Here is a 23,209-nt window from a genome sequence, read left to right as displayed (position 1 = left end):
ATACTAAGACAACACGACAAGGAATAAAAAGCTGGTACTCCAAATTTTACTGTGTACCTCATTGATGTAAAGTACTTAAACTCTTTAAGATCAATATTTCTTAACTGATATTTCAATAATTATTTCATCCACTTCGCTTACTAAATGGACCATGTGCAATGGTCAAAGGGAGACAATTTTATTTTTTTTTTGTGAAAAGCAGAAAATATATATGGAATGCTTTAAATAATTCGGATTTAAGGTATTAAATTCTTTTAACATGTGGATGGTGATTTGCCATTTCTGAAGATTTTGTACAGAAGATAGATAGAAGATTAAAACCAAAATGAATTTCATTAGAAAGGAAATTAAAATTAAGAGGAATTCCAGTGGACAGCAGATTACAATTTAAGATATTTTCATTAAACAGTAGATTTATCATAAAAAAATCCCATTAAAAATATTTGAATAAAAAATAATTCCATTATCCTGAAGATTAAAAGTAAAAAAGATTTATATTTGACAGGATATTTCAATTAAAAAGACACGAGATATGAATTAAAATGAATTCCATTAGACACGGGTTTTGAGTTAACAAGAATCCCATTAATGTTATAAAGCAAGCAAGAACCTTCTTAACATTATCTTCTTTATGTACATCATTGAAAACATATTTTAAAAAAAGTGTTGAAGAAGCAATCTGTGTTATATTTATGACGAAAATTTCCCACATTTATTTGGACCGATGGTATTGTACAGTATTTTACATCAGGAGATCTAAGTTATTGGGCAGTGTCAGAGCAGCTGGCATACTTCTTAGACAAAAGACAATATTTCTCAAGTAATTCTTATATCTTTAATGATTCAAATAGACATAGATTTTAATTGAAAAAGAAGTGTATATTTTTAGTTCTTGACTTTCAATGGTGAAAAATATGACATTCAGGTTTTGACACCAGAGTGGTAAAATCATTTCGTGGTGAAGTGGGTATTCCATATGATATACTAGTTTTTATTTTCAGCTGATGGTCAGAGGGATTCACAACCGTCAGCAGAGACCCAGATTGATGTTCTCCTTCATGATTACCCATGGTTCCATGGTACACTTTCCCGCCTCGAGGCAGCACAGCTTGTGCTTCAGCAAGGCCAAGTGGGTCATGGAATCTTTCTTGTACGACAAAGTGAAACACGCAAGGGTGAATACGTGCTCACCTTCAACTTTCAAGGACGTGCAAAGGTAGCTTGAAATAGCACAACACTTTGTTATCATTTATCAATACTGAAACGTTTACTGGTTAGATGGTTATGCCATTGGAGATATTGTTAGTTAAGGCTTTTCAAGTTGGTTTAAGGCCTGCTTATGTTATTCTGAAGTTTTACTTATCTAAATCATACAGGATAACTATCCAAATTTGTGGCCAGATATTATAAAAGAACTCTAGAATTGTTGGATTTTTTTTCTGAATAATGATTTTGCATATTTTCATTTTCCATTTTCCATGATTCTTAAAAAAATTTCAAAAGCAGTCTTAGATGTATACGATGTTTTATTTTACTGAGGGAAAGGGCTTCTCTAGGCATTACCTGTTGCACAATTTCCATTAAATCTTTTTCGATTTAATAAAATGATCTTGAAATGAAAATGTTTTAATTTTCAGTTTTCTATGCATTGCTTAACAACTTTTACATATTGCATAATTTTCCCCTAACTGTGATCAACTTATAAGATGATGTCATAAAATTTGATAATTGGAGATCTTTGAGGCAACAAACATCAACAGTAGGTAATTAGGAAATGAGTAATGATCAGTTGCAGACTGATGTATCAGTGTGGTTGCATATCCTGATTAACTATAGTTATTCTGAGACCGGAAAATTATTACATGCCACCTACATTTTAAAATAACTGCAAACCAGCATTCTGCTTCATTATCAGTTAATTCAATTTTCCAGGTTTTAACTGTTACTTAATTGTAATTGCAGCATTTGAGGATGACGATTAACTCTGATGGACAATGTCGTGTGCAGCACCTTTGGTTCCAATCCATCTTTGACATGCTGGAACATTTCCGGACACATCCAATCCCATTGGAATCTGGTGGATCATCAGATGTTTCTCTTACTGACTACGTTGTTGCTATTGAACGCCCCCTCACACCCACCATGGGTCGCGGCTCACCACGGATACGAGGGTCAGGCAATCATTCAGGGTCCAATCCTAATTTAGGAGGACGTAGTCCGGGGGCAGTTGGTGGCCAATCAGATCTGTCGAGCCGTGATATCGTTGTTGTGAGTGGCTCAGTGAGAGCCCGGACTGAATCCATTGAGAATGTCATGAGGGAGCAAGGTCAAGCCCAGGCTCAAGGTCAAACGCTACATGGACGAGCAATTGAAAACCAGTATTCCTATGTATAGATTTTATTGTCATTTATAAAAGTTGATCGACAATTATTGGCTTCACACTTATGGTCCAATGATTGCCAGTCGTGTTTTATTAAGGTTGATGAGAAAAAGGCAATTATAAATATCAAGGTCACAAGGGTCAAATTTGTAGTCTCTTGGGTAATGAGGAAACAAATAAGTCTGACGTGACTTGAGACAATGTGTGATAATACATTTTCATACTGAATCTTCAGGGAAGATGCCTTGAACTAAGGATTAACTTCACTGCAAAAAAAAAAAAATAATAAATAAATGTGCAATTATTATAATCAATACATTATATCTTATTTACTGAAGACTCTGACCAAGTTACTGTTAACATATTTACTTTTGAAGCTCCTTTAATCAACATTCTATATACTTATTTTCACCATGATTATGCTGAGACCATTTTAAGGCGGCATATAGTGTTACCCATGTTGTTGTCAAGACACATCTTGTCACAATTCACTGTGAAGTCAACTACAACAATAGTTTGAATTCTTTAATGTTAAGAGTTTCTTTGGTCAAGGTCACAGTTACTATTTACAGAAATCTGTCAAATATTGTTTATTGTACCTAATAATCTGTTATTACAAAGGGAAGAGATTCATATATTACAGAGATTTTCTAGATAAGATAAATGACAAATTTAAAACACTAGATAAATATTGATCACATTGTTGTATATTCCTGATGATGAGAACATTGTATGGTTTACTCTCCTGAAATCAGCACCTTAGAGCAGATTTGAGACATCCAATGATACAACCAGATTTCATTATCTTGAAATTCAGAAGAAATTTTATGCTTGTTTATACGCTTATTTTACAACTATGTTATATATTGTGTATAGTACTTTGTACTATATTCTGATTGTGCTAATGTAAGTATGTTGACAGTAAGGTCAAGGTCTTTTATAGAAGGTGAAGGTCATGTGATATATTTGGAGATTAAATTGAATGGATAAGTTGAAAGAAATGGTTGTACCTCTCTGTTGTTTGAATGCTATTCTACATTTTTTAGATTGTTTTTTAATGATGGCTGCCTCAATATTTGTAGAGCACCGATATGAAGCATACCTTTTAATTGTATGTATGGATGTTTTGAATTTTAATAACAGTATGCTTATTTGTATGAATGCCTTATATTTAATATGTGTAGATATGCTTTCATATACATTCTTTTTCAGCTAATATGCTTTATTTTCACAATCTCTACTATTTATTAGTGATGGGATGATATTGAACATATTCAGTTATCCAATCATTTTACCTGATGCAATGATAGATTGTAATTTTTTATAAGCATCGGTACCGTATTATTTTCTTGCATTTTAGCAAAAATCAAATTCATGTTATGCATTATACAGATGCCAATTGCCAGTAATATTCAGTGTCTTACCCCAATTCTTGGGAAGTGAGTTATTTCAGGTTCAAGTACCAAAAAAAATATCACTACAGTGAAGAAAGCATTCAATTGCTATTAGCATTGTACAGAGAGTCAGACAATTATGTAATTGATTAACTACATCAGGAAACCTAAACAATTTTGACCAATGATCAATTTTAGATTTGAACCAATTTTAACATTAAGGACATTTCATTAACAACAGTTAATACTCAAATGTACAAATTCATTTGTGATACAAATCTTCTGTTTAACTTTAACTTAAGAAGATTTTGTTCACTTTACATTGATTTTCTGCAAGCACAGAGCTAAAATACATACAGACATAGTGAAAGTTGAAGATATACTATGTTTTATGACTCAAAATAGATTGCTTTCTCACATCTTTCTCACAGTGCTTTTTTTCCCCATAATTAAGGAAAAATCATTGATGTATTTTTCAATTTTAAAGAAAATATCACTGTCTTATATCAGCACAGGTTGCTCTAAAATATAGGTTTAAAGGGAAAAACACTGATTATATAATGGTGCATACAGTGAGCCAGCTACATTGTATACAAAGATAACTTTCACAGCAATTAGGAACATTAAGTAGATATACACAGTGAAACTGTTACTCATTATATGGAACCTGTACAAATAAACAGATACAGAAATTGTTTATAAAATCCCGTAGAAACTTTACACAAAAAAACTTGCACTGAAACCAAAACTTAAAAAGGAAAAAACACTTAAATGATCAATAAGCACATGTGTTGTAGTCCATTTTCAGTTAAATTTCAACAGGAGTCCTGACATAAGGGCTGAAACATGTTGGCCACCAGTGCAGTAGGCAGACAAATAGTATACTGATTGGATACCAAGCTTTTGGAGTTGCTCCTTGTCTTTCCTTATTTACTATAACCAAAGAATATAAGATATACCACAAAAATATATCCTATTACTTACTCTTCGTGTAAAGAAGCAAAAATATATTTTGGGAAAAGTTAAGTATAACAAGAATAGGAAATTAAATTAGATATGCCCAATTTTCAATAACAAAACAGAAACTTCAAATAACTATGTAGCAGTTTCTCACTACAGACATAGAACAGTGAAAAAATAAAAATATGTAATCTTATTTATATATTCGTATTTTTTGCCTTTATCAACATAATTTAGGCGTTTTAGAATTAATCACATACTGTAAATCACTTATATTTTGAGCAGTATATTTTCTTCTTTTTTTTTCATTATGCAGGAATAGTTAATAGCAAATTCAAATCAAGATTATTTGTAGGAAAATAACTATGGATGTCATCCATGATATCTTGTTATGGCTATAGGAGTCTTGTTCAGAGTCTCTAATGACTCATCATTCGAGAATTTAAAGTCATTTCTAAATCAGCATTTGCAAATATGTCTGAAGAGATAAGTTACCTTTGTTGAATTTTATATAGCTAACTGATTTACAGTTCTCGTATATTATACATTATAAAACTTTACAGTCACATAATGCACTTTAAAGTACAGTTATTACAACATCTCGTAAGGCTGAATATCATATATTCATTTGACCTTACATTAAACAGCTTATTTAGAAACAAATCAAGAGATAAAAAGGCCAGGTGAATTTTAGACATTTGACATTATGTTAATTTCACCATTAAGAGTTTATCTACAAACAAATTAAGTGGGAAAAAAGATAATAAGGTGGTGTAACTTGTTTATTTTACCTTAAACAGTTTATTTAGAAACAAGTAGCCAAAAAAAAAAAAAAAAGGGAAAAAGAAATAAAGTTGGCTGACTTGAGAAATGTTGAATACATGGTTTTCAGCTTTCAGTATTTTTCACTATTGTAATTTACACCATTGTTGACCTACCAAGCTCCCATTCCCTTATAACTAGCAAAACATTTTCTCTTACTTAAGTGTTCCAACCATATTTCTGCCATACTTTCACCATATATTATCAACTTACTTGAAAGCAATGTAAAATATGTCACTCGAGTGTGAATTTTTTTTTGCAATCTACCCATGGGTGCTTATTAGGTCATAACTGTGTATGGAAAGTATCGACATGTCGTAATATTCATTGCATCACAGTATCATATTTACTTCAATCTCAAGTCCTTCTTGTTGTCTTTATTCTCGCGACATTAATTGAAAAATTCATGAACATGCATTGTGAAAGTTCTGGAGATGACATGATCTGCCAAATTAACCACACACAGCACGCTTTGTCATACTTGTTAAATGTTTTGTTCAGAACGTGCAAAATAAATGCTGTAAACTGATTTGATTTTGTGGAGTTGTTTTTTACTTACGTATCTGAATGATTCCTCTGGCAGGACTGAGCTTTGAAGACAAAATGTCATAATGAACATTTGATAAATATTTAGTATCTTACATGTGTTTCCATTTCAGATTGATGAAATAGGTTACATCTGTCATATTAGCAAGTGAGCTAATGTCGCGCTAAGTGGTCCATCTATCAACAAGTTCATCTTTTCCTTTAAATTCTTTTCAAAAATCAAGAGGATTAGAAGCCAGGTATTTGAGCAGTAGTCTGTTCAGGTGAAAGACTTTCAAGCTTGTTCAGATATGTCACTTTCTTCCCTTTACAAGGTCAGAGGGGTCAAATTTAAAAAAACATGAAAATTTCAAGCTTTTTTGAAATTATTATTCAGGATTGTAGTATAAAGTTAGTAATGTATTAGCATTTAGGATTATGAAATTTGTTTAAATAACATTGGATTCACTTCAGTAAGGAAATAGAGATTTTAATGTATTATCACCAATTTGACCTGTTTTCAACAATGTCACTATTTTGTTACTATCACAATCCTTGGGTACATAGGGTATAAGTTGAGAAAGTCTTTTGGTTTGTTGCCATCTTGTATAAAGTGTATACCTTGGTGCAAATACAATGGAGTAAGTCTATTGATAGGAACTGCCAAGAAATGATGCTGTCACAATACAGTGAAAACCAATAGCAATTGTGACATCTCTTGCCTGCCATTCCATTTTTTGGCTTTTCATATTAATAGGGTTACTTTATTGTATAAAAATTTAAAAACCATCTAGTAATATTGTAATGGGATGACGGGCAAATGTTTCATTTCATAGTGTTACCACTGGTTGGGGTAGGGAGTTGAGGTAGGGGTTGGAGGAGGGAGATGGTAGACATATAGTGTTACCACTGGTTGGGGTAGGGAGTCGAGGTAGGGGGTCGGAGGAGGGAGATGGTAGACATATAGTGTTACCCTGGTTGGGTAGGGAGTCGAGGTAGGGGGTTGGAGGAGGGAGATGGTAGACATATAGTGTTACCATTGGTTGGGGTAGGGAGTCGAGGTAGGGGGTTGGAGGAGGGAGATGGTAGACATATATTGTTACCACTGGTTGGGTAGGGAGTCGAGGTAGGGGGTTGGAGGAGGGAGATGGTAGACATATATTGTTACCATTGGTTGGGGTAGGGAGTCGAGGTAGGGGGTTGGAGGAGGGAGATGGTAGACATATATTGTTACCATTGCTCATCATTCCTTGGTATTTTCTTCCTGCTCATTTACACTTTAATGGATAAAGACATAGAGCTATACTTTGATGTAAATTTGTTCTATGATAATATGCAGGTCAAGTTTTTGATATGTTTAGGGTTGATTAATTTGACCTAGAGTTTTAGCCATTTATCATGAAAAATCTCAATAAAAAATTTCAAAAATTTGGTTTGACCAAAATTTGAGAGCTTTGTCTAACTCCCATTGGAATTTGAAATCAAAAGAATATTTTCTTTTAAACCACAGAAGGAAGTAAGGATTTGTATTTATCTTCCGCATCGTGTTTGGTTAAATGAAGTTTACCCAGGGGCTGCAAACCCTCAACTTCCATGTCATAATGATAACAAGAGTCCCATATTTGGTTTAAATGTTTTTTAATGGTGTGGATGGTATGGTTATATTGATATTAAAGCATGGTGTAAGATTTACCAATCAAGGCTGCAGTTTCGCAGTTAAGGTATAAATGTCTGTAGAATGATAGACCTACAACACCTTTGTCATTCTCAATGTTTATGGATTTGATCGCATAACTCTTAATATGATACGAAGAAAAAGATGACTGCTGTTTCACCATCTTAAACCAAGGTTTGTTTGGTAAAAGCCATGGATTAATGTAAATCTCACTAGCCATGAATTAATATTCATGGTTTTAAATGCCTATTCTCAAAGTTGTTAGGTCAATGTTTTATGAATATCAGCAAACCATGTGAAGTAGGATCAGAAAAAACAAACTGGAAGATAGCTTCAACATCAACATCAACATCATCATCATACTATGTATCAACCATTTTTCCTGAAAATTTAAACCAGTTATAAACAACCTATGAGATTTTGATCAAATTTGTTCAGCAGCATCCTTACGGGATGGAAAACAAATGCCCCCAGGAGGCCTGAGGCGTTGGGTCAAAATGGGAAAATTTGGATATTTGGATATAAACATTGGGACAAAGAAACGGCCTGATAAAGGAAATAGGGTTTTTACTTTAAATCCTACTCTGTAGGACAAGGCAGGAGGAGGATGAGTCCGACCATTATGTGGGTGGTGGGCAGAGCGAAATAGGGAAAATAGAGTAACTGCTCTAAAATCATTCTTGTGTAAGAAATAGCAGGATTTTATCCAAATTTTGTCAGAAGCATACTTACTTGAAAGAGGTCATTTTTTTTTATAAACAGTGGGTCTAACCCCTGTAGGGATTGAGGGGCATGACTCAATATTAGAAATTGGGAAATAACTTTAAAATCCTTCTATTTTTTTTTTTTAATTATTTGAATTTGGCCAAATTCCATCTGAAGCATCCTTGAGTGAAAGGAAATCAATTTTGTATAATTGATGTGTTTTTGATGCTCTGCCATTAAATTCTGCCTCTGTCACGTTTTCTTGACCTATTTCTGGTTTAGTTAACATCTAGTGCTAAGGGAAAGATGAAAGGTATTTAAGCCAAGCTGTAATTTGGACCTAGAAACTCTGGATGCATTGGCCATGTGAAGTAAGTGCCTAGTGACCAATTGAATTACTTGGTGACAAACCATTACTCATGCTACTAAAACAGAACTTATACATATTTTTGATGCCTCCATATTGAAGTTAATGACTATATCACAAAAATGGAAGGATAAGTCAAATTTCTGCAAATATGGAAACTGCAGAATTATACTATGATAACATTGTTAAATAGAAATGCATTCAAAACTAAAAGTAAGAAAACTTTATCTCCAATTTTATCATATCAAAGTCTTTATACCAATATTGATTACTAAGTGATACTATTAGTAAAGGGTAATTGATTATATTTTCAAACATTTTTCAAACATTTCATGGAAAGAACTTTCCCATTCTGCATGTTCAGATACATGGTGGTGACACACCCCTTTCTCGCACAGTAATCTGACTCATCTTCGCGAGAGTTATCTCCCTTCACCGGAACAGTTTTGGTGTTATTGGCGCTCGACTCCGAAGATGGCGACAGGTTCGTATATTGTTTTTCTTGTTTTTCACTTGGTGTGACTTGGATACAACACCCGATTGGACATCAGTGTATACCTGCATGAACTCACCGACATTCTTTCTGTTTATTTTTCATGTCGAATGGCTGCTACAGACAACAGACAGGTAAGGTGACGTCTTCTTCCGACTCGGGATGAAACATTCCGAAATTCTGCAAATAACAAAAACATGACAAGTCCGTGAATTGATCTGGTGCAAAAACAGATAAGTGAATACTGTTTGTTTTCATGGTTGATTTTAGAATGTAATATTCCAGTAGTAACACTACAAACGTAAGATGGGAAATCTGGGTCAACGTGACACTTGTAAATCTGCAACCAGTTTCATCAACTGTGAAAATATTGAGATGCATGCTGGGGCTCACCAAAGGGGAGATCTGGGACAAAGGCTGATATCACAAACACAAGGTTGTAGACAAATTCATGAATTAAAAACTATCATTGATAACTTTTCAGAATGAATTAAGTTCGATTTAATAACATTGCTGTAATACACATTTACAGTTGGGTGATTTTACTTGACAGTTTGACAGTTTGGTAAAGGGTCCACCCAACACATGTTGCTCGACATTCACAGTCTCTAAGACCTTACTGTTATTTAGATCGTAATTCATATGGTCAAACCTTTGTATATAAATGTTACACCTATATTTATACAAAATACCTGTTATACATAAAAAAAGTAGGTTTTTAGAAAAAAAAAATGTATATTGTACATTATATTGATATAACTTTCTGTATGGTTTGGGAGGTCAGTTACTGGGGAACAGGTCACATCAGATGTAGATGTAGATATGATTAAATTGACTTTTGTGTGAATTTAACTCTGGTTAAAGACTATACTGCTGGGCTAGGAAGACAACTTTCGTTTAGCTCAATCAATTGAGCATTAGTGAGCCATAGGGCTTGGGTTTGAATACTCGTAGAGGCAGTGAAATAAATAATGACCTCTGTTTCATGAAGTATGCAATATGACAGATACATAAATTAAGCTATGAAGTCTACATGATAGAGACTCTGATCATTAAGTGTTTGCTTTTATCAAGAATCAAACCTGCAATCTTTTAGGTATTCTGATCTGTGACTGCTGAGCTACAGGAAAATTCCCTCAAATACTAATATTGAGTGGTTTTACATGATTCTCTGGTTTGCAAACATACACTCCTGATGTTTGAGTGTTTGTCAAATCAGGTACCTCCTTACTTCCATGTCTGCTACACTCCATCTGATTTTAAATACCAGTAAACTTCAAAATGAAACTAACTGATGTTTAAGTAATGTAACTTTACTGAACTGTACAATGTCTGTTCTTTCAATGCTATATTAAAGCACATGTATAAAGACATATTCAATACAGAAGTATTTCTTCTTTACTGGTTTTGTTTAGTTGGTAGAATGAGAGGACCCCAGGGAGCCCTGATGTTATTTATAACAATCAAAAGTAAAAGGACTGTAAACATTTTATTTTACAAGCAAGTAAAACATCATGATTCAATACCTGATACCACTCTGTTGATAAGTACACACTCACTCTAGTTATTTCTCAGATGATCAGGTTCGGTCTACAATATTGAATCCACTTATATTATTATATCGGATAAAAACTTTTTGTAAAGCAATTAAAATCCACATATATGATATTTTTTCAACACATAGAATGAAAAATTGTATTTGAAAATTGTTTTTAAATATAATAAATTTTGTTGCTCTTAGATGATTATTTATGGCGAATCTGTCCTACAAAATTATATTATGTAATCATAGCAATTGTAGAGTGACATGTGTTTGACCAAAAGGTTGGGTTTCAGGTTAGAACAAAAGTTGTTGGGTTTTCACTTTCCAATTAGAAACCAATTGAATTGAGTATTCTTTACAAGATTGACTATTCAGAAAGACTTCATTACCATCTTACTGACAGCCAGTTGTCATCAGATTTCATCTTACTGACAGCCAGTTGTCATCAGATTTCATCTTACTGCCAGCCAGTTGTCGTCAGATTTCATCTTACTGACAGCCAGTTGCCATCAGATTTCTGTTGGATGTTTGTGATACCAATCTGAAAAAATTCCAACTTATTATTTCTTGCAGATGAGCTCAAATATAAGCTACATAGTTCCAGTTGGTTACTTGAGTGAACAAAATTTCATGTTGTGTAAACAAGGTTACACATTGGATGACTAGCTAGACTACATATTGAATGAATAAGAAAATACACTGAGTGAACATGATTACATATTGCATGAACAGACTATATGCTGAGTAAACAAAATTACATATTGGATGAATTAGCTAAACTACATATAGAGTGAACAAGATTACATATTGGGTGAACAATACTACATGCCAAGTGAACAAGACTTCATAGTAGGTGAACTAGATAGACTACATACTGAGTGAACAAGATTACATATTGGGTGAACAATACTACATGTCAATTGAACAAGACTTTATAGTGGGTGAACTAATTAGACTACATACTGAGTGAACAAGATTACATATTGAGTGATTTAAACTTACATATTAAATGAACAAAAAAAACCACTACATATTGGGTAAATTAGACTTTATTGGGAATACAAAATGTGTTAGACTGTTCATGTTTTTATTAAGTGAATTAAGATGCTTTGTGTCTGCTTCAGAGAAGAGATGTCTTGAACATTTCAAAAGTGTATTAGATATTACCAGAGAAAAATTTAGAATGTTGGTGAAATCAGGTACATTACTTGGTTGTGGTTGCTATCTTTATATATGGGACAGTCTAAATGCTTGTAGTACTCCAGATTATAAGTCTCAGGCTGTGTTGTAGCTGGAGGCTAAATTAGACAGATCTAGATAGGTTTGACAAGATGTGTAATCTTCGTATTGTGTTTCCCACACTACAGGTGTTTTCTGTAGGAAATGGAACATTAGACAGTAAAAGAAGGAGAAAAAAGTGAAAATTAGTAAAGTTCAAAATATTTAGATTTTTTTTGAGGTTTTGATGCTCACAATCAGCTAAATAACACTTTAACACAAAGGCAATTGAGTGTGAATAAATGATAAATTTGAAACTGAACTTGAAGTTGTTGTCCTGCAAATAATTGAATGACAGCTTAACTTTGTCTTACAATATTTGAAGGGAATGATTTTGTATGTGTAGAAATAAAGAGTAGTTCTACTTGAAACTGATATCAGTAGATATGGGTGGGTGCTTTATGAGACATGGATTTGTTGCAAAAGTAACACAGAGTTTGAAAAGTTTTTCAATATTGTACTTAAAATATATAGATATCATTTGATCATAAACTTTGAAATTCAAATCTGTTCAAGATTGGGAAATTTCAATGCAATCTTGTACATTAATTAACAGAATTTTTTAAGACAAATAAAAAGCTAACATAATAATAAGGTGTTAGTATAATATTAATGTTTACAAAATATTTATCTTTCTACATGTGCACATGTTGCTGCCCCTATCCAAAGGGGATCACCCCTATAACAATAAATGGACCTTCTCTTTCATCAGAGATAAGCTGCAGCTGTTGGGAGGGAGTTAGGTAGGTAATCTTTAGTTTCGTGATGATAAGTGTTTCTAACATTCCCTGCCTTTTTGCCGCAATGCCCAGTGTTGTATTGGTTAAAGTATAGCAATTCTTTGTGATGAACCAAAGAAAATATTGACATATTATCAAAACCATTATTCCAACTCAAGATCAATGATATTAAGTCAAAATATGAACAAAAGAAAGATTTACATGGGAAACCCTTGAAAAAATACAGAAAATAAGATCAAGTGTTCCGGAAGGGTAACAGAGCTCTTAATCATTGAAAATTGTTATTTGTTGTGATTTTAGGGGAATAACATCTGTTTTTGCAAGAAGAAACAGAGTTTTTTTTCTATTGTAAAACATGGCAATAATATGACAGAGTTGAACAGAAAGGACAGTGGCTTCAAAATTGTCGCACAATATATGGCCTTGCAAGTAAAGGTTAAAAACCTTAAGAACATAAAAATAGAAACATGAAAAAACATCCTATCTTTGAAGTAGGAAAACTGAAAAATGTGAGCACAAAACAAAACATACTAAATAAAATTGAATTACAAAATAAGTCATACACATACAATCATACAACATGAAGACAAAGAAGAACAAAACAAAAGACGACAAGATAACGCAAACGTGCCATTATCCCCACACCCCACTGCTTTAAAGAAAGACACGATCATATATATCTGTTAATATTACAGCAAGTTTAATTTCTGTTTGTTATTTTTATTTGTTCCATACAAAGTATTTAAATGGAGAACTTCTACTAGAGTACTACCTTGATGCCTGTACAAAGTTTTGAGTAACATGTAATTACCTTGAATGGTTGAAGAGACCCAAAAAAACTTCAAATTTGGCCTTTCAGGTTCCATGATAACAGAAAAAGTATTTAAGTGGAGAACATCCCCATAGCAAACGATACTACTAGCTTAATAAGTGTAAAATAGAGTAATCATCTTTTATGGTTTCAAAGCATTTGGTCATAAAACCTGAAATTTGTGATGAGGATTATCTGTTTACATGATAACAGGAAAATGTATGAAGAAAGTCTTTGATAACATATCTAGACTATAAAATTGATAAAAGGAATCTTAAAAATAAATCTACGAGATTTTCCTTTTCACAGTTACAGAGATTGCAGAGAAGACTATGTATCGTCTTTGCTTTAAAAAAGACAGGATTTTGTAGTCAAAATATAGTGAAAGACAATATGATTTTAATCAAGGCGATGCTTATATGTTAAACCAGTTCTCATTATTAAAATCATAATGTTCTCACCCACCCTTTTCTTTCCTCTTTGCAATAGAGAGTTTTCGTTCTGGTTAACAAATCATAAAATGCTTAAGTACCTTCAGTTTTTTAAGCAATGTTGACTTGTTTTAGTAGAAAAAAGCAAGTTGTAAACACTGCTGAGACTTTTCTGTTATACACTGTGATTTAGAAAAACAATATGAACATATATGTATGTAAATGAGTTTGTCATGAAAATGTTTTGTTAAATTCACCAATATTACATAAACTGCCTCTTTCCGAAAAAAAACCAAACCACATATAGTTATCATTGTGCCTTATAAGTGTTTGCTGGAAATTTCTAATCATTCAAATACTTGGTCGTAATTAATATCAAACAATTATTGAAAGAAAATCCATATCTTGCAATTTTAATAAAGTTAGGAGATGGAATAGGTTTTACGCCAAATTGGGACCTTTTGGCTGCTTCTGTTTAAGAGATGATGCATTTCTTGTTCATGGAAAGTGACGAAAGTTCCTGAAGCTTAAACTGGAAATCAGGTACATCGGAGGACAAACATACTCCAATATTGAATGGTTAAAATTTTAATTTGTCGATGAGATATTTGCTATATGCATTTCAAACCATTAAGGTATATAATTGTTAAATTCATTTGAATCATTTAAAACTTTTAGTATGATTTCATTTCCACATGAAAGCTTAAAAAGGTATTTTGTGAGTCAAAATAATTTTTAATCTATTCAACAGGTCAACTGTGTGCTGCAGTAAGTGTATTATGGGTAATGAAGCTCCAGCCTCACTTCCGTTTAGAGTTGATCGTATGGGTACCTTAAGGTTGTTGAGTTTGAATCATCACACAATATCATAAAGCGCATGGTATTAACCAATAATTTTCCTTAATCAGAAGAAACTGTTTCATCCTTTATGGTTTAATTTGCTGTAGTAACTCTTGAGTATTTAATGTTATGGGAGAATTTCAAGGTTTCAGAGAGAGTGAAATGGATATCTCTATATATAGCACATTCAGAGACTTCTACTGAAATTTTCAGCAGAAGCATGGGTAAAAACCCCTTGATCTTGCCCAAGAGTGATCCCTGTTTACAATTAATACCTTTGACAAAAAAATAAAAGCCCCCGATAAATCTGGTAAATACTACATAAGTTTAGGTCTACATACTGATCACATGATACATAAGTTTAGGGCTACATACTGATCACATGATCAGGTTACCACTGATTGTAGATGTACAGAAACTCAATACGTTCTCAGACTATAAAAACTGTCAACAAGAACATAATGTGTCTCAGATTTCTTGTCTGTTTAGAAAGTGAAACCTAGAAGAAGTTGTAAGAATTGACATTTTAACAATAGAGTCTTTTATGTTGGTTAAATCTGTGGTGAGATTTTTTCACTATAAATTAAGTTGTCTGTGTTAAAGGTAGAACTGTCATGTAGGTGAGGGGTATAGATACGTAGTCATGATTATCTGGAAGCAAAACTTTGAATAGTTTACATAAAGACTGTATTGACTAAGACTATACTAAGTTGGATCTTTTATAAAAACAGGGTCCTTTATCATTGTCATATATGAGTAGTAGCCTATACAACAACAAAAAACAACATCAACTACAGCAATAAGCAACATCAAACAACAAACAACATCAAACATAACAACAACAATAAAAAGAACTAGCTGCTTCTTTATATATCATCTTCATACATTTGCTACTATTCTTTATTGGACATTGATATGCCATAAAGTGAAGACCTGTGTAACCTTTGACCCCTATGACCTATATCATGTTGGCCATGTGTCAAGCTCACCTTTCATTGTTGAATGCCTGTTGTTTTATCAGATGTTATCCCCTTGAATTGGCAGACCAGATTTATTACAAACCAGCCATGAAGATGCGAAGAAACATAATACTGAAATATTTCAAGAAAGGAATTTGTGAACAGAGTCACAACTGAAATGTTCATTGTTATATTACATGCTTACAATGATTTTCAGACAGGGATACAGAGGACTAGATTTCTTTGTAGACCTGCTGAGATTGGTGTTTACCAGGTATATACCTACAGAGCTCTATAAAGATATGTAATTGAATGGATTTCACTTACAGAATACTTATATATACTGTGCTAAAAATAAGGGTCAAAGCCACCACTGACCACCATCATTTTAATGTTGAGTTGAAGTTATTATCTCTACTTTTAGTACTAAGAAAATCTTCGGTTGTTGTCTTTTCATGTTGTGAAGATGTTTTGAGATAAATTCAGATGATACTGCCAAAACTGAAACAAGTTCAATGGCCAATATATATATCCATTAACATACTTTAGCTCGAGTGAGGCTGTTGAGAGTATTCAAACCTCTGTAGTTAAGGTACAGCTCTGTGTTTTTGAAATAAATTTCTTTCAAAGCTTTACACAAGCATTTTCTGTAAGAAATAGACAGGCTTTCGTTACTTTAAGTTAGAAAATGTCCAAACAATTAAGACTTGTATCCTTCTTTGTTGAAAATTTCAACATGACATTTATTATCATTTTATGTCTTACCTGTGCAGCTACTTACATATGTGATAATCTGACAGATAAACATTGTAGTACTTCATTGCTGAGGCCAGATAGCAACAAACTGCTTAACACTATTAACACAATTAGTTTGTTTAGATGGAGGTTTAAAGTCTTGACACTATTTGTTGGTTGTATGACAAAGTGTATCTACTGTAGGGAGGCGACAAGGACTTGGCTAATAATAGAGGAAAGACAGAGACCTCAAGTTCTGCAAGGGGTAGCATGAAAATGACCCTGTAATCTTATCTAATCTAGCTCCAGAATGACCCTAGAATCTGTCATTCTGTATATTATATGAAAGTTTGACAGATATGTGGTGATGTGCATGGCAGAACAATATCAACAGAACCATGACAACCGGCCATGAGAGAAAACCTAGCAACAAGATAGAACCTTGACAACCGGCCATGAGAGAAAACCTAGCAACAAGATGGAACCATGACAACTGGCCATGAAAGAAAACCTAGCAACAAGATGGAACCATGACAACTGGCCATGAAAGAAAACCTAGCAACAAGATAGAACCATGACAACCGGCCATGAGAGAAAACCTAGCAACAAGATAGAACCATGACAACTGGCCATGAGAGAAAACCCAGCAACAAGATAGAACCATGTTGGCAAAAATAAGAAAAGGTTACAGATAACAGTATAATTATGATTTGGTTTCCAACTTAATGTGAAATAGAATTTGTTAAAAATAATTGTATACATTACTAACACATAATGTAACACCATTTACAGTGAGAATTAACATGCTGCTGATATTGTGTAAAAAGACATAAAATCTTACATTCATCATTTCTCATATTTGCGGCCTTCACTTACCAGGTACAATTTTTTATCACTTGTTAAGCCCATACTTAGAAACAAACCAGGGTTTATGATTTGTTACATAAAAATCTACCAACGAATGCTTAAGGGTACCTTAAAGGTCCATGATAGCTCCGTCAGGTTAGAGCATTGGTCTATGTGAACTTGGGTGTAGTATGTGGTTCAATGCTCCCTATCTGGTTCGACAGTTTGTGTTTCATAGGAAGCTGGGAAACATATATACCAGTCTGTGTTGACATGGTTTTGTCCTTGAGCAAGACAATATACCCTAATTACTCTTAGATTGTGTGCAGTGGGCCTCCCATATGTTGTTCAGTGAGGTAGACACCGGCGTCTACCAGGAGACCCTACTTTAAATGTTCATGAGGCGATAAATACACCAAAGAAACAAACCCTATAAAGTTAAAGGAGGTTATGTCTATGGGTGACCAGACGATGGAAAGGTGTTTTTATAGTGTCATCTTACTGCAATGTCAAAACCAGGACACGATAGCATGCCACTATGTACTGAAAATGGCCTATTCAGTTCTTACAGCCAACTTATATAGTCAAACTGGATGTCAACCAGAGAAGGGTATATTTAGTTTTAGAGATTTTAGTGTATTTGGGGATCTGGTGACAACTCAAAACCTTCAGCATTGGTTGATTAGGTAGACAACATTACCTGGTACTAATTTACATATAGGTTTGAACAGGATGATTGAAGGTGTTCAGCGAAGGAATATGAGCTGAACTTCAAATTTAGGTTGGGGCATTTCAGAAAGTTTTTCTATTCATATGAATCAGAACTATTTTCAAAGGAATGAATTTCAAGAGGTGAATTCTTCCTGTTGCACAAGGCGCAAGAGATGTTAAGTTCAACAACAAAGTTCATGTGCTGATATAATCTGCACCTATATCAAACCTGGATGTCACTCTCTCAGTCTGGGTCATAATTTGCTATATTGGAAGAAACTGAAATGGCAAGTACTGTTTCAAATATAGACTTTAAAAAGTACATTAAAAATTTGTACCAAATACTAAATTTCTCAGGAATAAAAAAACCCTGAGTTTTTTATCAAATTATGCATCTATCGTGAGAGCCCTGTGGGAGCCCCTGATTGATCCTTCATCTGATACTACATGTAGATGTACTGCAAAGTGCAGTAGAAGAGTGTACATTTATGGGGCCCTTAATGGTTATACTGATCTTTTAAAACGCAAAAAAATAGACATTTAAAGCCAATTCATCAATAAATAAATGTGAACTGATATGAAATCTTCATCATTTTTCAAAATAAAATCTGAAGTACACACATATATCCACAAATATAAAGAACAAGTTTTAATCTCCCCTTGTGATTTTGTGCCCCTTGTCAATGGGTATGTTTAGCTGGCCAGTAATTTTGCAGTTAATGAAGAGGTATTGATTTTGCTGCACGCATCATTTTCCTTTTTCCGTTTTTGTAAGCCTAGTTAGCTTATATTTATTAGGATATCACAACATTCTATTAATTTGAGATATGCCTTGAGGTAGCCAAGCAAACATCATACTGCAGTGTTCATCTGTCCATTTCTTGTCAATGTTAAGTTCAAGTCACTTTCTTCAGTAACCATTGGATTTTAAACAGATTTGGCTGAAAGCATTCTTGGGAAACGATGACATTGAATGGCAAGATCCTGAGATGAACAGATTGATAAAGTGTAAATTTGACTGTATAGCTATGAAACAAGATCTACCAGGAAACCATACTTACAGATTTCCTTAAATCTTTTTTTATGACCTTGCTTGTTTTTGGTAGGGGGCTTACTAATGTATAGTTGACTATGTTTGTTAGGCTTGGTCCTTGTCTTGTCATACAATATTTCCTGTCAAATCATTGTCATATCTTACATACATAAAACTGAGTCTTGCAAACATTTTCTAGTTACAAGGAAGCTTTCTCAAGCATTTATGGGCTCCCCATCTCTCCACTCTTACCCATCTAACTTATGACCAATTAATGTTAGATTGCACAACTAGTTTCATCTTAACTTCAGCAAGGCTCATTAGTTCTGCCACAAAGATATAGTGCATAGTTAATGATGTAAGGTCATCAACCCAGAATGAAACATTTGCAGAAATGTTTTTGTTTATTTTGCCAAATATTTTGGTGAATTATAATGATACATTGTATAAAAAGTCAAATTACTGGAGTTGATTTTAAATACATCCTAAGGTAGATCAGATTGTTATCAACCAAAAATTTATTTTTGTGAGTTCTCTTCAACTTTATTGCTAAAAACAATTCATCCCACAATATAAAATTTAAGGACTCGCAGGTATATTCATAACTGGATCGGGATAACAGAATCAAATCTGTATCGTGTAGCCATTACAATTTCCTATGATATTTTGTGCTGAATGATGAATTAATTTGTCGCATTAGTAATATAATCTATATTTCTCATTCATTATGTTAAGTAAATACTTGTAGAAAGATATAAAGTTCCGTTGGAAACTGGAATAGGAAATACCTGAGACGATTAGGAATATAAATTAGGAAACCTTATTTAGATGATGGATGGTAGAGATAAGGATTGATGAGAGTTAGCGGTCAATAACTGTGACAGTCCTGTTGTATTGACATATTTTGTTGTAATTAACCAATGTACTGAAACATTTTATTTATGGTGCAAATTTTACAGTTATCGTAAATGTCTTAACGAAAAAGGATGAATTTTTGACATAAGGAAAGAAATGACCTATAAATTTTGACAACAATTCTATTTTAAAGGTATGGCTTCTATTTTTTATAACTTTATTTCATCCTTGAGATAAGCATAAAATAGAATCCATGGAAAATGACAACCATTACAAAAAACAATTAATTTGATTGAAAATGCCTACAATGATCTTTCTTAGATTTTTATTCAATAGAGCGAGAAATTTACCAAAAACTGATGAGAGCCAAGCTAATGGAAACATGTAAACATATGAAAGTTTTTTCCCAAAAGTGGTATTATGTTATATAAAAGAATTGGAGTAAATCATGTGAACTGCAAATATATTAAAAGCTGTGACAAGAAAAGTTTTAAGAGGAAAGAACACTTATACAATGTAGCTAAATCAGAGGAAGCTGACATTGAGTTTTTGATCCCCTCTTCTGTTTAATCATCAAAGCAACACTTATAAGTATCCCGTTTCCTTCTTCTGTGTAACCACTGTATATTATCAATGTCAGAAATTTCTTTAGCATTACAATGGAAACCCTCTTACAGTACAGCATCACTACTGTGTGTATACAGATTTTTTTGTATATTGTACCATGGTAATCACACAGCATTATATATGTGTTGTGGATTTTCTGGTCCTATGAAGGGTCGAGGAATAGGAATAGCCTTCTTTACACTAGTCAACAATGTCACTTGGTTTGGGAAGTTTTATTTTCCTGTGTCATTTAAAGGCTAAGAAGATTAACTTAGAATAAGAAGTAGAGAAAACCTACATATATGTACATTTGTAGTACATGGAATGTACTGATGTAAACAACAGAACACTACTGGTCTGAGAGTGGTGATCAAAGGGAAATAACCTTGTACGTTATTTCTTGCATTTTATGATATGCTTAGTTTTCTCCATTGAGTTGATTTTCTGGCAAGTGCTTTTTGCTAAAACATAAATATTCAGTATTTTCAGCTTCTTTTAAGAATAGTCAATGACATATTTTAGTCACCCTGAAGGATATGGACAGAAGAATACATATGGTTTTTGGTTTTGTTTGTTTTATTTTCTAAGTTTTCTTTACAGATAATTTCAGCAGTTGTGACAAAGACTAATAGTGATATCTTAATGTTGGTATTTACTGTAAAGAAAAGTACCTAAATGTTTTGACTTATTTAAATATTTTATTGGCCAAATCTGATGGTTTATCTGTTGAAATGTCTGTTATTGGCCCGTAGATTGCATGGTTTAAATTCTGATTTGGTGTAATGCTTGTTAAATCATAAATATACATTTTTGTTCCCAATCTTTTGTATTTATTCTATATTCAAGTGTTCTGTTATTTCTTTCCCTCTAAGCATTATATTAATTGGATGTTCAACTTTTTCAGTCAGGCACTTTGAACCAACAAACTATTCAAAATTTGGCTAATGTCTTCTTAATTGCTTTTTTTAACTTTTCAGCTCTCATTTTACTATTCTTCATTGTCTTATGAAATAATTAAATATGTATGTTTTTTGTTCTTTACTGTATTTCACAGTGTAGCGGTAACATGGTTCAAAGGGAGATTACTTGAAAATGTGAAGCTAATTGATGGTCTTCAGGGGAAGGGAGGTAACACCACTCTCCTTGTATGTTTTGTGGACAATACACAACAGAGCTACAGAGCACAAGATATGATATTTCATTTTGCTCAATAAAAGGAAAAAAATATTAACTTTTGAAAGTATGCAGAATTTCTTCAGTAGTGTGTTTTCTGTAAATACAGTCACAATAAAGAACAGATTTGAATTGTATGAAATAATAACACATTTAAAATTGAAACAAATTTTACATTTTTGACAACAGATATGAACAAATCATGTTTCAATAACATGTTGTGGTTGTCTTTGATGAAATGCAAAAATCAATATGTAGTACATGGACAAATATCACTCGGAATATTGATTTGAAAAGGGGACGGAGGGATTTTCAAAACTCTGCTGTTTGTCAAATTTGGATCATAACTTTGCTTTTATGTGAGATGATTAATAACACATAGGAAAATAGTAGGTAAATAACTTTAAATTGGGCATAACAGAGTTCATTTACATGTGTGATGTATCCACCACAGCACAGTTTTAATTGTATGTAATAGTGCATCTACTGTGGGGACTGATTATGAACACATGATAAAAGTAGCATTTGCTTAATCCTATGCATTGACCAATCTACTGTAGCACATACCTCTCTCTTTATGAATGATATCATTTTAAACCTAAAAGAAAAAAAAAAAAGCATATCCTGTTTTGCTTTGAACCAATCATATTATATACAGAATCTAATACCATAATTTGGGCTTGACAGATGATTGAAAGCAGACCAGTGTGTACCATATTGTTGACCGACGTTATTATTGCAAATGTGCCAAAAAATTACTTTCAGTTGGTTCTCTATATTACGAAGTTTTTCTCTATATTGGGGCTGTGATAGCTCTGTTCCAATGGAAGGTTTTGTTTCTCAGGAAGCTGAGAAACTCCAGCAACCTATATTGTCCTGATTGTGTCCTTTAACAGGACATTTTACCCTTACTGCTCTGGACAGGATGTGACCTGGCCTCTCCTATATTGTTCAGTGAACAAGCCACCAGCTACTACAAGGAGACCCAACCTCAAAATGACTGTAGCTGTTCACAGGAAGATTAACCCAGCAAATTCTCTCATCTGATTACAAACATTCAACTGACTTCTATGATTAATTCACTTATGATACTTCTACATCCTATATGATAATACACTACAAATATATATTTAAGCTTAATAGAAATATTTTCCTGGAAAGCTGGAGTATTGTTTGATATTATATATACACATAGCACATCAACATATTTATTGATACATGTACATCTTACCTGTTGAAATCATTAATATAGATAGGTCACCATCTATCCAGCACATCCTTGTTGTCTGTTTCCTATGCTGTCCACGATTTCTCCTTTCACGCTGGT

At 33.1% G+C, this 23,209-nt stretch overlaps 1 protein-coding gene and 1 long non-coding RNA gene across 6 annotated transcripts in view; one reads left to right on the top strand and one right to left on the bottom strand.

The window, feature by feature from the left end:
- Positions 1 to 6,085, top strand: part of LOC132554302 (SH2B adapter protein 1-like) — a 17,677-nt gene extending 11,592 nt beyond the window's left edge. The window contains exons 6-7 of the mRNA XM_060218608.1: positions 1,002 to 1,216; positions 1,963 to 6,085. Of these exons, the coding sequence (XP_060074591.1) occupies positions 1,002 to 1,216; positions 1,963 to 2,394 (647 nt within the window). The 3' untranslated portion in view covers positions 2,395 to 6,085. The remainder of the gene's footprint in view (positions 1 to 1,001; positions 1,217 to 1,962) is intronic.
- LOC132554303 (uncharacterized) lies at positions 822 to 23,209 on the bottom strand. Of its 5 annotated transcripts, none has more exons than XR_009554389.1 (5): positions 23,114 to 23,209; positions 15,954 to 16,055; positions 9,401 to 9,501; positions 6,116 to 6,146; positions 822 to 2,646 (listed from the first exon to the last, which is right to left on the bottom strand). It is a non-coding gene; the product is annotated as an uncharacterized LOC132554303 (long non-coding RNA). The 5 variants fall into 5 exon arrangements; XR_009554388.1 differs by lacking the exon at positions 15,954 to 16,055 and adding an exon at positions 11,254 to 11,405; XR_009554387.1 differs by lacking the exon at positions 15,954 to 16,055.

Source organism: Ylistrum balloti, unplaced genomic scaffold (genome assembly GCF_031769215.1).
Source record: "Ylistrum balloti isolate Yb309-2 unplaced genomic scaffold, AGI_CSIRO_Ybal_v1 Utg370392, whole genome shotgun sequence".
Classification (NCBI taxonomy): domain Eukaryota; kingdom Metazoa; phylum Mollusca; class Bivalvia; order Pectinida; family Pectinidae; genus Ylistrum; species Ylistrum balloti.
This window is presented reverse-complemented; position numbering and strand designations above follow the sequence as displayed.